This window comes from Talpa occidentalis, unplaced genomic scaffold, assembly GCF_014898055.3.
Source record: "Talpa occidentalis isolate TD23 unplaced genomic scaffold, MPIMG_talOcc4v2.1 talOcc4.12, whole genome shotgun sequence".
Classification (NCBI taxonomy): domain Eukaryota; kingdom Metazoa; phylum Chordata; class Mammalia; order Eulipotyphla; family Talpidae; genus Talpa; species Talpa occidentalis.
Window position 1 is genome coordinate 37,706,232 of NW_023601212.1, and position 24,196 is coordinate 37,730,427.

General features: G+C 37.9%; 1 protein-coding gene across 1 annotated transcript in view; it reads right to left on the reverse strand.

The window, feature by feature from the left end:
- Positions 1–24,196, reverse strand: part of YAP1 (Yes1 associated transcriptional regulator) — a 105,090-nt gene that overhangs the window by 30,101 nt on the left and 50,793 nt on the right. Inside the window, exons 3-4 of the mRNA XM_037505723.2 lie at positions 23,633–23,748; positions 4,238–4,351 (exon numbers count right to left, since the gene is read on the reverse strand). Coding sequence (XP_037361620.2) covers positions 4,238–4,351; positions 23,633–23,748 — 230 coding nt within the window. The remainder of the gene's footprint in view (positions 1–4,237; positions 4,352–23,632; positions 23,749–24,196) is intronic.

A 24,196-nucleotide genomic window follows, 5' to 3' on the forward strand; every position in this document is an offset into this window, starting at 1 on the left:
GCAGCCTCTGGCGCGGCACCGGTTCGATCCCCGGCTGCTCCCTGGCCACCGGAGGAGGGTCCCGCATAGCACGAAGACCTCTCCTGCCGCCCACTGCTCCCCTCAGCAGTGTACTTCAGTCCTTCTGCCTGCTCCGCTCCCCGCTTTGGCTCTGGTGAATGCTCTCACCCTCCTGAGCTTCTGACTGTACCCAGTGCTTGTATAAATGTATAAATAAATAAATAAATGAATGAATGAATAAATAAATCTTAAAAAAATTATAAGCATCAAAAGATAAAGAACCACAGATTCTAACTTAAATACTTAAATATATAACTTTGGCTAGGCTCAATTTCCCTAGATCTCCCAGCAGTTCTTTAAAACATGTTTTGGTGATCTGGGAAGTAACAATGACTGGTGACATTATGGTATTTAGTGGGCTAGAGGCAGGGATGTTCAATGTCTCACAGTGCCCAGAATATCCTCCAACCCCTTTTGAGAAATGTTGATTAGATGAGTTATAAATTCTTTTTCAAGGTCATTTTTTGGTGAATTTTATTAATAATTTTTAGTTAGCAATAGTCCTTTTTACCTAAAACACAGAGACATCTTTTCCTCCTGACACAGAGTAGTTAATTGTAGAGTCCACAACCAAAGACTGTTTACAATTTAGGATGACCAGAAAAGATTTAATAGAGGATAAGAAAAGAAAAAGCAAGGTTATCGATGGAATTGCTTCAATCAACTTCAAATGATTAAATGCAGACAATCTATCTGCCCAAGACTCCATTAATGGAGTTAACACATTTATGGTCTACAGCCTTTCGTGTTAGTTCTCATCTTGAACAGAACAGACGTAAGTACTGAGTTGGTGATTATGTGCACTGTCACCAAAATAATACTTAAAACAGTTATCGGAAACACTTTCCCATTAAAGGTCAATGAAAGCATAATTTAAAAATTTTTAAAAGATCTCTAATTACTGATGCAAAGTATTTTAACTTTGATAGATGTGCTGAACAGTTTTTGGCTTGGGGATTTAGATTATAATGTGTGTATATTACTTTTCTTTTAATTGTATTATATTACACACACGAATATAACAACTTTTGGGAAACTTTTAAGTAAAGTGAAAATGAGTTTTCAATGCCTTTGACAATTTCCATGTACAGAATTTCTAGGTCCAGAACTATTGTTAGGAAATTAAAGGAGCTTTTTTTTTTTTTGGCCACACTAGATTGTCCATTACTTCCCTTAACAGTCAAAAGATAAAACTTTTTAACACAAATCTTCGGTTCCAATGTTTTGTTTGCACCAAATATTTTTTTTTTATCAATGGTGGCACATCAAGCACTTATTTTCAGAAACACAGATTACCCACACTATTTAATATGTCCTTTTATACAAACAACAAAGAGTATTACATAAAAACTAACTTCACTGTCTATCAGTGTATTGGAGTAGACCTTTCATTCTGAAGATTAGGAATTAGAATTTTTTTTGTGTTTTCATTAGGTCTTTTACTAGAAAATATTCATGTGACTACATAAAACAAATTTTACAACATACATGAAAATATTTAAACTTGAGACTCTTCATGTTACTAGCATAAAATCTCCATAAAACAGTGTTTATATTAAATAATTCAAAGGCATGTATAATACTCAAGGGTCAATTTTCTTCAATACAGGGTAAAAACATTCCTAATCTGATCCATTAAAAGCACACAAATAAAAGTCCTCCTTTTATCAAAGCCAACACATATACCAAGGAATCTTATTGCCACTTGATATCACTTATGTCACAAATTACTAACACATTCTCTAAAACAATATAAATGTCAAAGACAAGTAGTTTTTATATATTAAGGAAAAAGAAAAGCAGGTAAAAAAAATAATCCATGACAAATTACTATTTTATTTCTTGAAATTATATGGATTAACTTCATCTGGGATGGAAGAACTGGTAGATAAAATTCTAAATATAATTAAAGCATCACACATAGAAATACGAAAGAGGCTAGCGTTGAAGCACACGAGTGATGAAAGCTAAGTTTATACAGCAGTGCATGTCTTCCATTCTAAAATGTCAAAGACACAGGTCAACTTGACCAACAATTGATAAATACATGAATACTACAGATTTTGGGAATATAGGCAAGCAAACTCCACAACCACGGAAGCAATAACCTACCATTTGTTAGTGTTTGCATGGCTCAAAGGGTCAAAAAGGGGATAGTTTATATTTATTTGGCAGAGATAAAACACAATCCACTATAGAACTTGAGATTTCAAGGAAAACTCCAAATGCAGCAGCTAACAGCTTGTCTCTATTTGCTGTCACTCTAGATCAGAGAAACCCACATTTTTTTTCTTTCCTGCCCCCCTCCAGTTACACTTGAGCTCTCTGACTGAAAAGGTCTGGAACAGATTAAAAGTCGGGCCACAAAATAAAAAGCTTTGGCAAGTTGTCAAGTCTGTCTGGAATACACATACATAGTGGGCCCCAAAAGGAAAACTAAAAGCAGTAAGAGGATTTATGAGACATTTTGGGGTATATCTAATTGTATACTTGTGTGTACAGAGGTTAGAGGTAGTAGGGAAGGAGAAATTTTCTTTGGTACTTTCCCCATTTTTAAAACAAAAGACCAAACTGTGTGTGTAATTAATGGCTCCACTTACGCTTATAGCCAAGTCACTTTATTGTGGTTTTAAATGAAAATATTAAAAAAAAAAAAGAGCTTTGTTCCAATTTCTGCAATAACTAAGAGTTAATCATTGTCTTTCATAATCTTATGTTGGGGGTAAATAACCACAGTACCATTTTTTAAAATTTCCAAAATGTGGACAAGTTAAATTCATTTTATTAAAGATGATTAAAGGAAACATGGCTGTTATCATTCTAGTCCATACTACTGGCAACCTTTATTAAATTCTCTACCTTACTTGGTCTCCTGTTTCAACCACATGGGCTTATTCAGCTATTAAATAGAATCTGAAGTTGCAAATTATTAACATGCCACATTACTTTTTTAACACCCAAATAGGTCTTGAAGTTCAAAAGGCTAGTACTTAAGCCAATCAGGGTATCTGTCAAAATGCCAGTCCCTGCCCTTGTCCACCTTTGACTTGACTTGAAAGAGAGGGGGTGGGGGGTATGTTTCAATCAGTGCAGAAAGCTGACCACTAGGTTGTTTGAGGTACACATAAGACACAGGAGAACTGCTCATAATGTTCCCAACAGGGAAGTTTTTCTTTTTCCTTCCTCCCCCAGGGCTATTTTTCTGGCATTCACAGAGTTAATTCCTCTTTCCCGGAAGGGCCCCACAGTTGTTGTTGGGTCAACCCCTGGGAAGCTTCAAAGGCTCCCGTCCCCTCAGCCTGACCCACTCAGTGATCTGCACATTGTTTTCATTTAGCTGCATCCAGTCCAAGACGAAAGCTTCAAAACCACAACGGTCTGCTCCTTTTTAGATTCATTTTTCCATGGCTTTGGAAAAATATCTCAGAAACCCCACTGAAGAAACTGAAAACAGTGAAAAATAGGGATAAAAAGGCACTAAAAAACTTGTATAATATTATCAAAATGTGCACATTTGGGAAGGAGAGCATTCCTTTGTGCAAATGGTGATTTATCCATGGGATATGGAGGGGAATATGGTTTTGCTTTCTGTATCCTAAAATGAAAAACAAAGACCTTCACTTAGAAAAAGAGAGAGAAAAAAGCCAGAAGAAAAGGAGAAAATGCTTTCATTGGACTACCTCCAGGGTGACAGGGTTGCCCCCACTCAGGATAGCACACACCACCGCATTGGACACAGGGGGTCCTCTCTGTTCTCTGAAGCTAAGCCTAAGCAGACCCAGGCACTGACAAAGTCAGTGCCCCAGGTCTCAGATGCAGTGTGACAGCCTGATTACTACTGCAGCCAGAAAGATCACTTTAAAAAAGATCACTGTTTCTCTCCCCAAATGGGAAAGGAACAGTGATCCTCCTGGATAGTCAACCCTCAAAACATTTACCCAGCCCCATCCCAGGAGTCCAAGCTAAAAAAGAGGATTTAGACCTCAGTTTCTCAAGTTTAAAGTGAAAGGTATAAAAATAAATTTAAAAATAGCACTTGAAAAGTTGGGTGGGCAGTCATCTTTCGATACTATAAAGCAATGTAATTAATTTTATTTAATGTAACCTTCCCAAATTCACATACAAAAAAAAATAGTAGTAAAAAAAAATCTAAAAAGGTTTTGAGATGAACCTTTACCAAAACGAGGGTCAAGTCTTGGGTCTAGCCAAGAGGTGGTCTTGTTCTTATGGTTTATATAGTAAATTTCTCCATCCTGAGTCATGGCTTGTTCCCATCCATCAGGAAGAGGACCTAAAAATACAGAAACAAACATCATGGTTGGTTTTTATTTGGTGCACCTAAAAAATGTGGGAAGGATGGTAATTTAAAAAGAAAACACATCTTGACATAAAATGACTTATTAAGACAGAATTAAACATGTGTTCAGAGAAGAAGGTTTACTTTATACTTGATTCTTCTCTAATAAAAAGATACCACCAGTAATAAAATCTATATCCCCAAAGATACCGATTGGAAAAAAGAGAGTTTCGAAAAACCCTCTCGGAGGGCATATATTTATTACTACTGACAGTACAAGACACAAAGTGCTCTAGCCATCAGTTCTGAGAGAGTCCTTCCTAGGAAGTCCAAAGTTCTTTAATAAGAATACATGCAAATGTTTTCAGAACATCTAAACTATCATAAACATTCTGTTCAACATAAAGCATGCTTTAGCTAAGTCTGCCAGGCTCCATTTATATCCATTATTTATGTGACTGGCTCACACCAAAAAAACTTTAAAGAAGAAAACTATGGTCTAAAAGCAACCTATTTTTAAGCAGCCCAGAAATTGCAAGGAGGTGGGGGTTGTGGTTGGAATTCTAAGTTTGTCACAGGCTTGGACAGGGACAGGCTAAGCATTGGAACTGTTGGAAGGCAAATTTCCCAGGAAGAGAGAGAGAATAAAGTCCATTTCAAGCTACATGTTAAGGAAACTATACCTGGGAGATAGGACAAAAGAATGCAGTAAGTTTTAAGAAGCTGATTCTATCTTTAGGAGGGTAGTAGGGACTCTACAATTGCTTTTGGGAGGTAATAACTGCAATGAAAAGAGAAGTCCAGAATAAATCACTACATGCAGGCATATTTCCTCATCTCCCTGACTATCCCATGCCCCTTCCACTTTCCATCCCCACCAGGAGTCAGGAGAAGAAAGTGTAAATTGTAGAGGCTGAATCCATGCCTAAAATGTTTCCATCTGTGGACCCACATGAACTGTGTGCTTACCATTTGTGCTGGTCACTGTTCCAAGTATACTATGTACATTAACTAATTTATTTCTTACAACTACCAAAGACATAAACAGTAGTATTATTTCTGGTCTAATAAAGAAACTGAAGCACAGAGTAGCTCAGTATGATACTGCATCACAGGGCCAGTTACTGTCAGAGATGATACTCTAACCCAGCAGCCTAATTCCCGAACCATTTTTCCTTATAACTACTTATTAAAAAAATTTATCTCCCACATCTGAGACCAGAAACTAAATATGATTCCCGTGCAAAATGGGAACAACTGCCTTTGTTCTATACTGGCCATCCAAGTCAGCCTTCTGAATTATGCTAAGTGACGTTCATTAAGCAGACCCGCTCACACACATGCCCATAGGACCCAAAGTCCTAATTTAAGCTAGTTCATTTAAGCTAGTTCATCAGGAACAGACCAATTTGTTACTATTTTACTGTCAAAGGTCTCCCCGTTAAGAAGCACAGATATATGAACTGGAATGCTCTGTCCCCAGGAAGCCCCCCACCAAGTTCTGGATGCTAACTAGGTCCAGAGGTGGAATCTGCTGTGGGAACCTCAAGTTTCCTAAACAATGAATTGGAAGCAAACTAACTTAAGATAAATCAAATTTCTCAATAGCATTCACTGGCAATTTGATCTCTATTCCCCACCAAGAGAAGAGATCCTCTAAAACTGAAACTACCAGTTAACTAACATTAATTATGAAGATGGCTCATCTCCAAAATACTTTTTAAGAACAAGTAATCATCTTTGAAAATCCTAAGTTCCTAAGAAAGCATAATGATGATCAAGTCAACAGAGTCACTGCATGTTTTTAGGAGCCTCAAGTCAACAACCCAAGCGACCTCATTAGAGATTCCAACACATGGGCTCCCTGCCTGTTATAACAGGATCCCTCTCTACCATAGTTGCCTGAGTTGGAATGAAGAACTGTATCTTGGATGCAAACCAACTTCGCCTATTTGCTCCACCTACCTGATTCTGTAGATTTCACTTACAATGTCTCTGATCTGTTTCAGTCCATTTCTAAGAATTCAGTCTAAGAATCCAGTCATCAATAGTTACCATCGCTTTGTTTCAATCATGACAGTTTACTTCTTCACTGCATCTCTGCTCATTCTAAGTGTCTTCCTAGCTAATAAATCACCAGGTTTTTCTTCTTAAATACCAACAAACTTTCATGCCACTCAGCATCTTATGAAAACACATTTACCATGTTCTCCACAACCAAAAGGAAAATGCCAGCTGGATTCACCTCTTAGGTCTTCTTTACATATCCAGTTTCCTGCCCACAACTTTTCAGAAAATCATGCCATCTTTTATATGTGCTGTTCCTGTTATCACAGACATCCCTCTGCCCTTCCCCCTTACAAATTTATATTAGTCTTGCAAGACACAATTTATAAGTCACCTCTTCAATTCAGCCCTTCCTGATTAACCCACCCAAAATGATTAGTTTCCTCTTCTATTCTTTATTAGCATATAACAGATAAAGCTGTAATTACTTATTTACAAGTCTGTCTTGGCAAGACCCAGGACACTCACCTTTTAATTCAGAGTTACTATGAGTAATTGCTCAGTGAACACTTAATGAAGAAATATCTTGTCTTTTGATACTTTGATATTTCTATAAATGAGCTAAAAATCATGTAGTACATCTATCATACACAATTAACATATTTATAACAGACTATATGAATGAAATGTTATTAATCCAGTGCTTTTTTGGTCCTTAACCTTTCTGTTCATAAATTCATAAAGGTAGTCACTGAAATTTTTTAAAGTGCAGAAATGCACAATGGAAAAGCAAAGGTTTCTTATAACCTACTCAAAGGAAGAAAAAACAAAACAAAACTGAACAACTTCAGCTTTGTGACTGGCTTCTTGATTATTCTTCTGTGCATACACATTCCCTTAAGCATCACTGCTTCACCTGTACCGTCTTCACCTGATTCACTAAGTAGACAACGAGTATCTTTTCTTGACACAACATATCTGTGTACTCCATAGCACACAATGGAGTCCCTTTCCCCGGTGTTGGTTACCAGAGGTTTTTTTCTTTTGCTGTTATAAATAACAAGACAACACAAACTCCTAGGGGCAGCAATGACAGCATCACCTCCAATTCCACCACTACATATAATAACATTAGCACATTTAGCTTCATCCAGTGGTAGTGTGTGCCTGTTCTTATCCCTATCACACACAGTGTACACACACTGAAACACAGTGACATTCAGTGGTAACTTGCTCAAGATAAAGGTTCAAACCCAGGCAGTCTGATGTCAGAGTTTCAGCTTTTAAATGATACAATATGCTGCTTCCCACAGATATATAAATACATCCTTCCAAAACTTATGCAGGTGTTTCCATACATTAAAATTTCAATGTGCAATAGTGACTTTATCCCTTGTGTAGAATTTAAATCATTAAAATTTCTCTTATAGGGCCTCCCCTGGTGGCGCAGCAGTTGAGCGCTGGGCTGCAAGGCTGCCCACAGCCTCTGCAGCGCCGGTTCGTTCCCCGGCCGCCAGCGAGGGTCCCACAAAAAAATTAATTAATTAATTAATTAAATTAATTTCTCCTATACAAATCTTATCAACTATCACACATTAAGAACTTAGAATTTCACTAAAAACAAAAGGCCAAAAAAATTAAGTTCAGGAAACTTTGCACTGTACTTGTTCTTCTATACCATAATCAAAAAATCAAAAACTTCTAAATGCACTAATTTTAGACATGATGATATAAAGGAGACACAAGCTCAGAACAAATAGAGTAGTGACTTATTTTCTCACTGTATTTCTAAATAAAGAATTAAGTAATGTTTATATAAATAGAATTACTATATTAATTTAGTAAGCACTCAAATATGTACCAAAATATATGTGATAAACAAACAAAAAAAAAAGGAATGCTTTATATCTTCAACTGCCTTCCATTTCACATTGTGGGGAAAAATATAAAGCTATATGGAAAGCAATGATCTAAAATAATTTTTTTTAAATAAAAAGAAAACTACTGATCAAAGGTACAGGGGTGTTTCCATACATTAAATTTTCAGTGTACAACAGTGGATGAGGAATGAGTTTTTAAATAGGTTTTGCAAACAACTGACTCCTTAGTAGAAAAAGAAAAATGGAAAGAAACAAATCTTTGACCCATATGTGAATTAAAAATTTTTTTTTTTCAGTCAGATGGTCCTTATAACAAATTCTGTGACTTGGTACTTAATGCAGAATTCTAAGTGAACTTGTTGAGTAACCATGAAAAGCAGAGAAAGTGAGAGTGATCTATTTTCTGAATCACCAAGTTGCAGTTACTGTAAGTCGGGGTCAAGCATCTGCTTGGACTACAGTTAGAGGAGAGTAAGATCAGTAAGGCTAAAGGACATCTGGGCTTCCCACAAAACTAAATTTGTAAGAGAAGGCCACAGGGATAGATCAAAATAAATTTAAAATGCCTCTGCATTCCATTTATATGCTGATTTTAGTGTATCATAAGTATTATAACTTCTTCAATATGGAGTGTATAAAATGAAGCAAATGCAATGGCAATATTCTGTTTATATAAAATGATCTGACAGTGGACCTCAAACTTTAGTATCAGAATCACCTGGAAGGCTTCTTAAAACACCCCTAGAACTTCTGATTCAGTTTTTAAGAGGTGGGACCTGAAAACTCCTAGATGCTGCTACTGTTCGAAGGAATATACTTTCAGAACCACTGACCTAAAAAAATAACTACAATTGACTCCTGGAATGATGTGGGGGATTAGGAACACCAAACCCTTTGCACAGTCAAAAATCCATGTATAACTTCTAACTGCCCTCCCCCCAACCTCGCCCCCAAATTTAACTAAGATGCCCATGGTATCCAAGGGGGTAGATGGGAAAAGAGAGATTGGTTTCAAGTTCCCCACAGATTCAAAAATTCTACTGGTGCTCAAGTTCCCTACAACCAGTCCTCCATATCCTTGAGGGTTCTGTGTCCACAGCTGGTTGAATCCATGCATGTGGATCCCACAGATAGTCAACTGTATTTACTGAAAAAAATTCCCATATAAGTGAACCTCCATGGTGAAACCAATGTTGTTCAAGGACCAACTATACTTAGAATTCTTTGGTTGGTACAGAACTGCTCCTTGTATCCATCTAACTTATCTAACTACAGCTATTCACTGTTAGGCACCAGGAGTAGTTCAGAGATTAATGAATCAAAAGCTATATTACAGTCACAGCTGCTAGAGAATGAGGAGGTAAATGGCAGACACATACCAGGAACAAAGAAGTCATAAGAAGGATGATGCTTTTCCCTTTTCTTAATGCTTGAAAGGTAATTACTATGAAGAAATAGACGAAAAGTTTTTTCTTGTTTGTTCTCTAATGACCAGATGGAAATGAAGACTAGGGCTCTGGAAGCAAGATGAACTGCTATGGCCCATGGGCATTTTTTCAGCAAAATATTTTCAGTTTAGAAGTCTTTACTTTTCAGTTCAAGTGAAGATTCTATTTTTGTGCCGGCAAGATATTCCTTTCACACCTATGCACTTAACTTATCATATGGTATTAATTGGTTACATATGTTATCTCCTGGTTAGACTGTGAAATACCTGAAAAAATGTTTATATGTTATGCACTTTTCTGTCTTACTGTCTAAAAAGTACCTACTATTCATAAAGGGTGATAATAAATGTTGGTTGAAATTAGATTAAAATCCTTTATTAGTGCTTATGAAACAAAATACTCTTTTTTTTTTTGGAAGATTTATTTATTCATACAAGAACTGGGGTACAGTCCAGAGGTGCAGGTGGTGAGAGGATTCACCAGAGACAAGAGTGGGAAGCAGAACAGGCAGACTGAGTGAAATACTCTGCTGAGGGGAAGAGCGGGTGAGTCAGGTGAGGTCTGCTGTGCCATATGGGTTGCTCCTGCTGCAGTGGCTGCAGATAGCTTCATAGGTTGCATCTTAACCTCTTGCGCCACCAGGGAGGCCCTACTCTCTTATTCTTCACATATAAGTTCAATTTCTCCATTTTGGGGACCATTTGAACTGAAGGTACAAGATATACAGATATTCTTTTATTCAGTAAGTATTTACTGAGCCCCTAGGCTATATTCAGATAGTATTCTAGGCCCTGGAGATATAACAGCAAACAAAGCAGTCCCTGTTTTATGGAATTATCTAGCCAAGATGACAAACAAATATGTACAGTATCATCTTGGCTAGTGAGAAATGCAATCAGTGGAGGGGGAGGCAGATGACTGCAGAAAGAAAAACAGGAAACAGTCTTCTAGAAAGGCAGACCAATAGGTATGCAAGGAAGAAGTGACATTAAAGGTGATGCTGCTGGATGGTGAGAGAGGAGGGAACAATAAGGAGGCCAATGTGGATCCAGAAGAATAAGGTAGGAATGAGATACGGGGATTCACTTTGTTTTAATGATGAAGACTCAACTAGAAAACCTTTCATCATTTCAACCAGTAAGGGGTTGAAAGGGTGGTGAGTGGTAGGTTATGATTAAAGTAATTCATAAATAAGAATTACTTATCTTTGGAGGAAATAAATTTTATTGAAATAACATTGCAGGGCCTTCCTGGTGGTGCAAGGGGTTAAGCCCAGCACTGTGAAGCTATCCGCAGCCTCTGCAGCAGGAGTTCGATACCTGGCCAGCTAGATCTACACTAGCAGACCTCCCCTGACTCACCTGCTGCTCCCCTCAACAGTGTATTCCAATCTGTCTGCCTGTTCTGTTCTCCACTCAGTCTCTGGTGAATCCTCTCATGCCTGTACCTCTGGCCTGTACCCCAGTTCTTGTATGCATAAATATTTTTTTTTAAAAAAAGAAATAACATTGCGTAACAATATGAGTTTCAGGTGTGCATCACTATAAATCATCATCTGTATGTACTACATCAAGTTCACCACTGAAAGTCCAATCATACTTTATTACACAGTTGACCTCTTTCAAGGGAAAGTAAATTTTAATGTAGAATTTATAATAGTACTGGTTGAATAACTCATTTACTATATCAAATACTCTCTTCCTGCAATATTTTTAAAACAAAATCCTCCATGTCATAATACTAAAGGTGACTCAACACCAACTTCCTGTTTTGCCTAAAGACCCTCTTACATTAGTAATGACTAACAAATCATTTACAATGTCTAATCAAACAAGAAAGCCCTGATTAACTATGCCGCAAGACAAATGATCAGCCTCTCCCTTCACCTGACCCACAATTCAGGAATAAAAAAGTTACCCGAAAGTTTACTGACACACTGACGAGCAGTTCAAAGTTCAAGAAATAGTTTCAGTGAGAACACAGGAAGAGTAATTGAGAAAACAGATGCAAATTATTTTTTAAAGGAATCTAATGCTGATCAATTCCACTTTTAAATTCCAGTCTTCTCGGGCCTCCCTAGTAGTGCAAGGGGTTAAGCACCGCACTATGAAGCAATCCACGGCCTCTGCAGCATGAGTTCGATCCCCAGCTGGCCAGAGAGAAACCCACACGGCTAAGCTAAGCAGACCTCTTCTGATTCGCCTGCTGCTCCCCTCAGCAGTATATTTCAGTCAGTCTGCCTGTTCTGTTCCCCACTCTGTCTCTGGTGAATCCTCTTACTCCCCGCATCTCTGGCCTGTACCCCAGCTCTTGTATGCATAAATAAATAAATCTTAAAAAAAAAAATAAATTCTAGTCTTCTTCATTCATCATAAAGCACAAAACTATTCTTACTATATGCAAGGTCCTGATCTAAGTTTTTTACAGATAAGAAACAAAGGTACAGAAAGGTTGCCCAACCAAGATCACTTAGCTTAGGCTGACATGTGGCAGAGCCAGGACTCAAACCCAGATAGCCGCCACAACTCTGTTCTCAAGGACGAAACTACAAATATGACAAACATTAATCAAAGGCAGTGTTTGTCTTCATTTTTTTCCCTCTGGAAGTTCCTGGATCCATTAAGATCAGTCACATCCATATAGATGGCTCCCGTATCTCTAATATCCTCATAAGGTCAACAATGGTCTCACTGCTTCAACAAATGGAGAACACTCAACACACGTCCCCTTATTTTGAGTAGATTTTACCTCAAAATACCTTTTGCATTTGATCCTCAAATAAAACTTTTAATGTAGACTTTCCCATTTCTAAGATCAAATTTTAGCAGTGGCTTCCAAATTGGTCCTAACTGTTAAACATTGTATACACCACAAGATCATGTTCCTTTGAGGAGACAGTTCTCAGGCTCAGGGCTCCCCTAAGGGCACAGGAAAAATTCCAAAATCTTTAGGGTCTCTACAGTCAGGCATTATAGCATTGCACAGGGTTTGAAGACATCCACCCTTCTAGGCCCTAACCACCCCCAAAGCATCCTTTTACTCAGCCTTTTTCATAGAATTACCATTAACTTTCTCCAATATAGCAAAATTATTACTCAGTGGGTTACTGGGTCTTTAAAAATTCACCTTTGAAATATTATAAGTGAAGTTAAATGTGACAGTTTAGAAACTGCATTAAACTCTAGAAAAATAGGTCCTCCTCGGTGGTACAGCGGGTTGAGTGCAGCGCTGTGAAGCTGTCCGCAGGCCCGCAATGCCAGTTCAATTCCTGCCCATTCTCAGCACGGTCCGGGGAGATTCCCACATGGTGCGACAGACCTCTCCTGTGACACCCGCTGCTCCCCTCAGGAGTGTATTTTGGTCCTTCTGCCTGTTCTGCTCCCTGCTCTGTCTCTGGTGGAGTCTCTCACCCTCCCGCGCCTCTGGCCTGTACCCCAGTGCTTGTATAAATAAATAAAAATCTTTAAAAAAAAAAAAAAAAACAAACTCTAGAGAAATAAAGTTTAGAGAAAACTGACAGAGTAGATTCAGGCAAACCGGGTTCAAGTCCTACATCCAGTATTTACTAGCCTTCTAACCTTGGGCAAATTCTTTAATCTGCTTGATGCTCACTTTCTTCATCTACAAAAAGGAGATGAACACTCTCCTCAAAGAGTTACTGAGGGGGCTCCCTGATGGTACAAGGCGTTAAGATGTAGGACGATGAAGCTATCCACAGCCACTGCAGTATGGAGTTTGATCCCTGACCAGGGAGGTGACCCACATGGCACAGCAAACCTCTCCTGTCTCACTCGCTGCTCCCCTCAGCAGTATATTTTGGTGGATCTGCGTGTTCTGCTCCCCACTCTGTCTCTGGTGAATCCTCTCACCAACACCACCCCCCCACATCTCTGGCTTGCACCCCAGCTCTTGTATGCATAAATAAAGAAATCTTTAAAAAAAGACTTACTGAAAGATTAAAGGAGGAAATGAATGACAAAGGATAGGGCTTAAATTAGGTACTTAAAAAAAAGTACTGTTTCTTGGAATAGTTCTGCCATTTTGTTCCAGTAATACATCTAACATGAACATTTGTGCATAATACATAATCCATGTATAATATAGAGGGTCTGAAAAATAGGTATCAAAGATGAAATGATCAGGTAACAAAAATAGCAACTCCTAGAAGGCTATCCCCTCCATAAGGGAAGGACCCTAGAGAAGAGTCATAGTTTTAATGGTTCCCCCAATTTTTCAAGAGAAAGTTCAAACTTATTATTTGATCACATAGAGGGTATCTTCAGTGTCATCTTTCCACCATCCCAACACTAGTTATTTGCTATGGGTGGTTTCAGGCCTCAGTCATCTCTCCATGTGGTTCCTTTTACCTTTACTTTTCTTCAGCTAATTTTCACTCCCACACACCTACTAAAGCTTAAGTCTTGAGTTGAGGACTTTTCGCCACTTCCACCTCCACTATCCTGGTCCATCTTCTCCCCTGCTGTTGCAACTGCCTGCTAACTAGTCCCTCTACTTTAAAGAAACTTACTCATATCCTAGCACTCTTCTGTTCATATCCAACAAGGCCCCAGACAACATGGCTTCCACGCTCCCTTTCACCTTTCCAAGTACAGTGGCCTTCTTATTGTTCCCCAAACATGCTCCTGCACCTGTCAACTGGCTGTTATGTTGCACAAAGAGCATCCTGTCTGAATCCCCCCCATATCTGTATGAATCTCAGTTCAATGAGATCTCTATGCAAAAAGTATCCATTACAGGGGGCCTATACATATTTGTATTCAATATCTGTTCAAAGGATGAGTGAATACCTGGCTCCTCAGAGATATCTCTATTTTTCCTCCTCCGTCCCCTCCAAACCCCCCACCCCCGCAAACTGATTCAGATATTCCTCCTCTACTTTCTTAGTGCTTGGTTCATGTCTGCAGTAATATTTACTGTTATAATTATGTAAAAATAAATAATCTTCACTTGACTCTACAACCCCAGTAGTATTACAGTGCCTTGTACAAAAGTAGAGCACTTGATATTTACTGAATAAATGACTGAGAAAGGGAACAACTACTACAAGGTGAAACTAGAATTTCTTAAAAATCATTTTCCTTTCTGTTTATTACAATTGGATGAACTTCCTTGAGGTATACTACAAGCTCAAGAACAATCTAATATGTGACTCTGAATTCAGACTTTATCTAGTAAAACTTGAATGTCTTAGATTTTAACTTAATTAAAGCGCTTAGTTCTGTGAGCTCACTTAGACTTCATAATATTCAGGGAAAATAATAATCTATTGCTAAAATTCTAATATATAGTAAGTCTTATTACCTCCTTACCTGATGACATCAAAAAAAAGAGTACTATTTTGGAAAACTGATTATCGTTGCAGTATTTATTTCCTTTCACTGATGCTGTCTATATATGGTAGTCAATGGATATCATTTTAACAGCATTAGTATCTTACTCTTTCACACAAATATTCCTCAAATGAGTCATATTACTGTAGCAGTAGAGCAACCAGAAGGATTTAGAAATCAGTGGGGAAGATAAAAATAATATTCCAACACTTATGAAAAGAAGAAATAAAGCAGATATTTGATTTGGTTCTTAAATGTAAATAATTTAATCTCTTTCTCATTCTCCTCCAAAGTTTAGCACAGGTTCCAAAATTCTACAAATAACACAGCAGGAAGTTGAACACGGACACTTCTATTTTTAACCACCATAATCTAATAATAGCTCATTTTACTAAGAGCTGGTAGCAATGATACCAATTACAAATGAAAATTATTTTTATGTTCTTTAACAATATTCTCTTACTCTTCTAAATGAATCAGTAAGTTAAACAAAAATAAGTTTACATTCTTCTCATTAGTTTTGGCACCTACACTAAAATCCTACTAACTTTCAGAAATCTGATTAACTTTATTTTCCCAAATGATTATTTCAAAGTATTCTCCTAACAAATTCTTTAAAGATTTTGTTGTTTGTGCTCTAAGATCAGGTTAAAGTAACTCAACAATCTCAAGTTTCTCTGTATCTTTCCTGGCATTTCAGGAGAAAATCTCTGAAATTTGAAATACAGCAAAGTCAGGAAGGAATTACCTTATCTGAAATAATCAAGCATGTAACTAAATATATGAACACAGTACTCTCTAAAATATTTAAGACCTAGGGCCTCCCTGGTGGCGCAGCGGTTGAGCACTGGGTTGTGATTACAAGAGCCATGTGCAGGGCACTGCTGATTTTCACACAGACATCAGAAAAACTCCTCTACTCGACATGATACACTGCAAAACAGCTTTAGCAACTTGAATGAAACCATTATTTCCCTATTTTTTCTATCCCACAAATATTTTAATCCCCATATTCCCTATATATTATTTATCTGTGACTTTATTAAAACAAAATAGGCTAGTCCAAACTTTTCCAGTTAAAATGGTAGAAGTTTCCATATTACGAACCATTTTTAGAAACTTAAATAAAGCAAGAATAAGTTTCTTGAAGATTATCTATACTGATTCTGTATTATTATGCTTTTGTTTTTTACTATTTTCCTGTAATCACTTCTCTTAATTTACCAAAATTTCTAAATGAGGAAAAAAGCATCAATTTCCATTTAAAAAAGACATCTGGGGTCTCCCTGGTGGTGCAGGGGTTAAAGTCTATCTATCAAGCTATCACCAGCCACTGTGGCATGAGTTTGATCCCTGGTCAGGGAGATAACCCACATGGTGCAGCAGCCCTCTCCTGTCTCACCCACTGCTCCCCTCAGCAGTGTATTTCAGCATATCTGCCTGTTCTGCTCCCCACTCTGTCTCTGATGAATCCTCTTACCCCCACACCTCTGGTCTGTACCCCAGTTCTTGTATACATAAATAAATCTTAAAAAAAAATTCAAAAAGGTATTTGGGATCAGCGCTTGAGAGTAACTAATAAAATACACTTTGTCTCTTACTATTATACATTTATTGCTCTAACTTTGAGCTTTGCTATAATTTTATTGTTTGATTTGCTTTAGTATAGTGTAATAAAAATTTCCATCTTACTATATCCAAGAACTTTCAAAGGAATCAAAAAATGTTTGACTCATAGAAAAAAAAAGCATATTGATATTTAACACTAGCACACATACCAAATGGACTGTGAAGTCAGAAGATAACACAATACTTGGATAAGTGCCAATGCCCACATTTGATAAAAAGCTCTTAAGAGCTAAACACAGCCCCAAAGATACCGTGGTGATAGATTTTGAAAATAATTTTAGGCCTCCCTGGTGGTGCAATGGGGTAAGCACCACACTATGAAGCAATCCACAGCCTCTTCAGCACAAGTTCGATCCCCAGCCAGCCAGGGAGAAACCCACATGACGCAGCAGACCTCTCCTGTCTCGACCGCTGCTCCCCCTCAGCAGTGTATTTCAGTCAGTCTGCCTGTTCTGTTCCCCACTGGTGAGTCCTCTCACCGCTCTCCTCCCACATCTCTGGCCTGTACCCCAGCTCTTGTACGCATAAATAAATAAATCTTTATTTTAAATAAACAGTAGCTACTAGTTAATGCAAACTGATTAAATGTCAGATCAAGTCAACATTTTGTTATATAGGCACAATATTGCACCAAGTACATATACAGTGTTAAATAATAATCTATGTACCAATCACATTTATATGGATTATGCATTTAACCTTCACAACAACCCTGAATTGTCATTGTTGTTATCCCCATTTTCCAAGTGAAGAAACTTAAACACGGGTAAATACAGTAACTTGTCTAAGATCTCACAGACAGTAAGTGACAGAATTGGGACTCAAACTTATGTCTACCTAAATGCAAGAGTCCCTGACCTTAGTCTCTATTTTAACTTCCCTCTCAGTTCACTTCATAGGTAAAAAGCAGAAGTTCAAACTTTGTAAGCTATAACACATGAAGTAATTATCAACTCCTAAAACCTGCATGCAGCTTCTCACACACCCTACCCTCTAGAGTTTTTAAAAGGAAAAAACACTGTACTTTGATTTTACCTGCCATTTTTGAATTTCATATTTAATGTCTACCTGTTATTTTTCTTGGTAACAACCTATGTGTGCCATTTGGTTTTGTGCTCTGACAGAAACCACACACAGCAAGAGCAGTGCAGCAGACAGGCACCAAGGTGCATCTGTCCTCTCACACTGCTTGCTTCTGACCACTTCCCCACCGCAAAAATAGGTGTTCAGCACATTCCTCTAACATGCATCACCTTTCAAGACTAAGAGGGCATTTTCTCCATCCACCTGAAGCTATTTCCTAGGAACTTCATGCAAGTTTTCATAATAGAGAACTCTGAACATGCTGCAATGGTAGATGTGGGGGGTATTAGTCAAATAAATGACTATGAAACATAAAAATAGTTCCTTAAAATGCTGCTGTTATTAAGACATTTCACTTTTGATTGTTAATAAAGTCTTATTTTTAAAGAGCAGATAAACGGGTTGATTTTCCTTAATTTAAATCAAGGGTTATGATTTTTAAATGTTCCTAAATTAGTTACCAGATGTTTGGCATGAAGTTATTTCCGGACCATCACAGAATATGCCTTTTTGCCTTTTCTATTGCTTAAAGACCTTCACTATTCAGTTATTACTATAAATAAATAATAAATAACATCTTTCCCCAAGTCATTATTTTCTAAAGTCTAACACAAAAATTACTAATTTTATCTAACTCTCAGTATGCAGAACTATTTTATAAAGATCCCAAGTGTGCACCAAAGGTTATTAAATTACTATAAGAATGATAGATTTAATATAACTTCAAAAGGGCAAGCATTTCAAGTAATTTAATAGAATAGGGTACACACACACACACACACACACACACACACACACACACACAGAGTCCTTTATATGTGGGTATGTTTTTATATTTTTACTATGAAGACAGAACCATTATCTTACTGGATTATTCTAATTTCTTTTCACTCCAAAATTTTCTTTTCCTCACCTTACAAATCCCTTTCACAAAGGTTCACTGTGATTTGTCTTAAATTGACAGTTAAAGAACGTAAGTTAATCTTCCTCATCAGATCTAGTTAGTCTTGCTCCATAACCTTTTCTAGGCACACCTATAAGTTATTTCTCAACTATATTTATTCAGAAAGCTGTCCAATTACAAACCACAGGTCTCCAATCTCACAATAAAATCCATCAAGTCAATATCATATTTTGAAAAAGGACTTGTAAGAACAAGTTAATTCTTATCACTGTTTGCTAAAACAAATTAGACATAAACAAAGAGCATTATATGAAATCTCATGATTGGACAGTCTCTGAAGAGATCATTCAGTCCAAAGAACCATTAAAAATTATGCAGACAACAGGTCTGGAGAGTTTAGAGAAAATAATCTTATTTTAAAGAAAGCGATTGCTTAGAAAAAAAGAGCAAAACACCAAGCCAGACTCAAGTATTAAAATGAGACTTCTTTTTTAAAAAAGAAAACTGAAAGTTCCTGTTGAAATAACTACTAATAAAAGTGAAAATCTAGTTTGCATTTAACCCAACAAAGTACTTCAAAAGAGTTGTGCAGGAGCCTCCCTGGTGGCACAAGGGGTTGAAATGCAGCACTATGAAGCTACCCGCAGCCACTGCAGCACGAGTTTGATCCTCAGCCAGGGAGGTGACCCGCATGGCGCAGCAGGCCTCTCCTGACTCGCCCGCTGCTCTCTTCAGCAGTGTATTTCAGTCAATCTGCCTATTCTGTTCCCCACTCTGTCTCTGGTGAATCCTCTCACCTCCCCCCAACCCCCGCCACCTCTCTGGCCTGTACCCTAGTTCTTATGTGCATAAATGAACAAATCTTTAAAAAAAAAAAAAAAAAGAGTTGTTCAGCTTTCTGGTCTATCAGGCTTGGATGAGTAGATGTGAAGGTATTCCATTCACTGTGGGAATGTCTGCAGTTGCTTCCTGTTGACCCGTAAGCCACTGCTGCTTCATTACAGTAAATATCCTCAAAAATTATTAATTCATACCCTAACAATTTTTCTTGTTCGGCTCTTTAAAGATCTTGAAAAGATCATTTTCAAGCACAGTGGAGTGTCACTTTTGCTGCTTTTCTCAAGGAGCAACCCTGGACCAAGAGAGGCAGGACATTTTTCTTAGAGTCCTTGGAGATTATACTGTACCCTTCCCTGAAAACAGCCTGGAGCTTACCCAGATTGAGTGGTCCCTAGGCAGAAAACTCCTTAAAGGTGACATTGTGACTATAGTTTTTTGTGAATGTAACATATGTCAAGATTACAACCCTGTGACAATCTTCCAAAGCATTTCAAGACCTTGCAGAAGTCCTCCATTTATCTTGAAATATCCACTGCAATGAAAGGTATGAAAGAGCAATCAAGTTCATTGTGAAAAGAGGCATGTACTGTACAGATGCTATCAAAACCTCATCCCTGGTTTAACAGTTAAACCCTTACTTAAATTTGTGACCAATAATCCAGACTTAAATCTGTCCTGGGAATATTCATATGTGTACTTAGTTTAACACCTTACTCTCATTTTGAAATTTTTGGTGATCCCTTCTCTTTGAAGGATAATTTTTTGTCTTAAACATTAATTAATAAAACCTCTTTCTGCTTTCACCAAACCTGCCAGGTAGTCTTTTCCTGATTTACAAGTTATCATACTGTCCAACCACCCCATTAGAAACAATGACTTCTAGTATACTAAGTATTTGCCCTTCTTGTAGGTAGTATGTTTTATATTAGACACAAGACCTCCTTAAGCACACCTCATAAAGGTAGGTGGTTCTCCAGTATATCTGCCACTGTTTTATAACAGTACCCCCAGGGCTCTATCTCCCTCTGCTTTCTGTAGTGCTTCACTGTCACTTATTCTAACTCTGGTTCACATGTAGTTACTATTACCCCATTACCAAATTCTGAATCCTGGCTTCTATCACCTAAAAGTTGGGTAATTTGGGGAAAGTTATTCAAACTTTTTCTCATATTTGAGGGGAAACTAGTAACAGCACCTAACCTAACTGGCCCCTATGAGAATTAAATGAGATAGTACAAATAAACTCACCAGAATGATTGGTAAATAAATACGACTTATTATTTCAATGCTTCTACTTTCACTTAAAAATGCTCAGATCTCTCTGGCAGTGGCATTTCCCATTTCAGGTCCTGCCTCCAAGGCCCTGACTCCAACCTTTTTCCAAACTCCCCTCACTCCTAACCCACATTTCTGCTTCTGCAGCTCAAACTGTTCCTGCCAACGTCATCTCTTTACTAAATACTGCTCTAAGTCAAAATGCCTACTAATTTATCCTCAGTATGAAAAACACATTTCATATTTAACCACCAAAATGCAGAGCTGGAAAAAATATACGCACATTTCTAAAACCTGTTATTTACACTTGTGACTTTAAGAATACATTTGAATACAAATCCTTCTCACTTCTTCAGACCATTCTATTAGAAAATTTAACAAAAAAAATTTTTTTATGTTCTAAAAGAATCAGAATCAACCTTATTGAATGCAAAAGCCATAGTTTACCAAATCAAATTTAATGAGTTACTTGTTACTGATATCTTAGGTGCACTTTAGAGGAGCATGACAACACAAACAATGTCAATTGTATTTGTATTATAAATACAAGGTTGTTCTCACAATCTACAGAAATTTGACAAATAAAAAAAGTTTCCAAGTGGTAAATGTAATAAACATTGCCTGTCAGTAAATTCTTTACTTTTTTACTAAAAAAAATTTTAATAGGGCCTCCCTGGCAGCACAAGGGGGTAAATCTTAGCATTATCAAACTATCAGCAGCCACTACAGCATGAATTTGATCCCTGGCCAGAGAGCTGACCCACATGGCGCAGCAGACCTCTCCTGTCTTGCTCCCCTCAGCAGTGTACTTCAGTAGCTCTGCCTGTTCTGCTTCCCACTCTGTCTCTGGTGAATCCTCTTACCCACCCCCACACCTCTGACATACACCCTAGTTCTTGTATGCATAAATTTAAAAAATGTAATACAGGGGTTTCCTAGGGATTAGGGATTAGGGATTAAGTCTCAGCACTATCAAGCTATATAGGCAGCCACTGCAGCATGAGTTCCATCAGGCCAGGGAGCTCACCCACATGGTGCAGCAGACCTCTCTTGTCTCTCCTGCTGTTCCCCTTAGCAGTGTATTTTTGTGAAACTGCCTGTTCTGCTCCCCACTGTCTGTGATGAATCCTCTCACCACCTCCCCCTCAACCCTGCGTCTCTGGCCTACAACCCAGTTCTACACAAAAATAAAAAAAAATTAAAAATAAAATAAAGGGCCTCCCTGGTGGCACAAGGGATTAGGCACCACACTATGAAGCAATTCACAGCCTCTGCAGCACGAGTTCGATCCCTGGTGGGCCAGAGAGCAACCCACATGGCGTAGCAGACCTCTCCTGTCTCGTCCGCTGCTCCCCTCAGCAGTGTATTTCAGTCAGTCTGCCTGTTCTGTTCCCTACTCTGTCTCTGGTGAATCCTCTCACTCCCCGCATCTCTGGCCTGTACCCCAGCTCCTGTATGCATAAATAAATAAATCTTTAAAAAAATAAAATAAAAATTTTAATGTATAAGTTAAAAGTCACATATACAACAGACTGATAAGTAAATGTATTGATATTAAAATAAGCCAATACAGGAGATTCTGAAGAATCAAATTTTCCTCAAGTTTATCTAAAGAAATTATGACAAGAAGAGTTCAGTCACAAATCTTGTCTTGATTTCTGTTTTCCGCTCCTGACTCTTTAGAATTCAATTGTTCAACCCACTAAAGCAAGGACCCAGTGTTATGGCACAGCAACATTTTCTGGCATCATGTCTAAGGGCAAAAGAACATTTTGCCTCTGTGACTCTCCTAGTCAAGGAACCTGTTTGTCAATGAATCATTTTACTCCTCCCTGCCTCCAAGAGTCCCTCCTCTCCAAAGACTGCTTTTTAAGAAACTCTATAATGCAGCTACCAATATTATGGTCACTTTGTTGGGCAGGGAGATAGATGAGCTGTGAGGGAAAAGGCCATTGTGGCTGCTAGGGCTGCCAATTCCTGTCATTCCTTCTGTGCCCTGACTCAGCAAAAAGGGGTTTTAAAGAGAGAGTGACTGAAGGAAAGGGAATGGTCAGAAATACTAAATGCTGTACTTCCTGATGCTAGGCATGGGATTGCATCTTACCTGGGGAAAGAGAATCTTTTCCTAAAATGATTAGATGATCTAATTCATGGGTCCTAGCCAAGAAAGCAGTCGGATAATAGTTTACAACTAGAGGAAGGAACTAAACTTTGACTTAGTAGCTACTTTGCATTAGAAATGCAATAGACACTACATATCTACTGCATTATTTCCTTTGTAATCTTCCTCTATAGTAAGAGGCATTGTTATTCTCCATAATGTGGACAAGAAAAACGGCAGATTTATATAAACTGCCAAATAAGAGGCAGAAAAAAATATATTTTAAAGCTTGTATTTTGTTTAAAAGTGAGAAATGCTTTCAAATACACATGGCTAGATCCAAAAAAGATTCTTTGGCATTTATAAATTGATACCATCTAGTTACTCTCAAGGTAGAGTGAATATTCACTTTAAACGAGGGTTCAGATCACTGTAGCTTGGCTTCACATCCAAGCCACAAAAGAAAAAGAAAACTTCAACTCTGAACACCTGAGACAAAGAAACCAGTAGAATAAAACACAAGCATGTCAAAATTAACCAAACTAAGAACTGAAATTGAAAACTCATTGGTTTTCAGTTCTAGCCCATTTATGTACCAATGACTCAACAGGGTGATGGTGTGACATGTCCCCCCACCCCATATGAAACTGGATAGAAAATTAGCATCCCCAATGCTCCAGTTTCTCTAAAAGAACTGTCACTGCTTATACAGGAAGTTTCCTTGCACACAAGCACTGCGGACAGCATTCTCACTCACCTGAGGGCGAGTTCATCATATTCTGCTGCACTGGGGGACTGGTGGGGGCCGTGACGTTCATCTGGGAGAACATGGCCTTCCTAGGGTCTTGCCATGTGGTTGTCTGATCGATGTGACTAAGACAAAACAAACCACTGTGTTAGATAACAAACATCAGATCCTAAAAACAAGCCCAATCCCACTTATCAAAATAGGGTGGACACATGTCTAATGGGAGAGGGCTAAACCAGCTGCAAAAGCACCTCATCATTTCACCTGCCACCTGACTTCCACCAGTACTCTGCAAACATTTCATCCTTATATCTCTCAACTTCACCTCTTAAGAGCTTCACTGACAATTATTACGTAGTTCTAATTTCAAAACAAAAAGTGAATTATAAATTTATGTGACCAAAATCCAAAATTCATAAAACACCCACTTTTTCTCTTCCAGAGCTAAGAAAAACAATTAACATATAATTTTTTTAATCTAAAATCCTTCAGGTAAAGCAAAAAAAGATACCAAATGCTAATAACATATATTACAAATTCATTATCTTCTGAGACTATCAAATACCTTTGTTA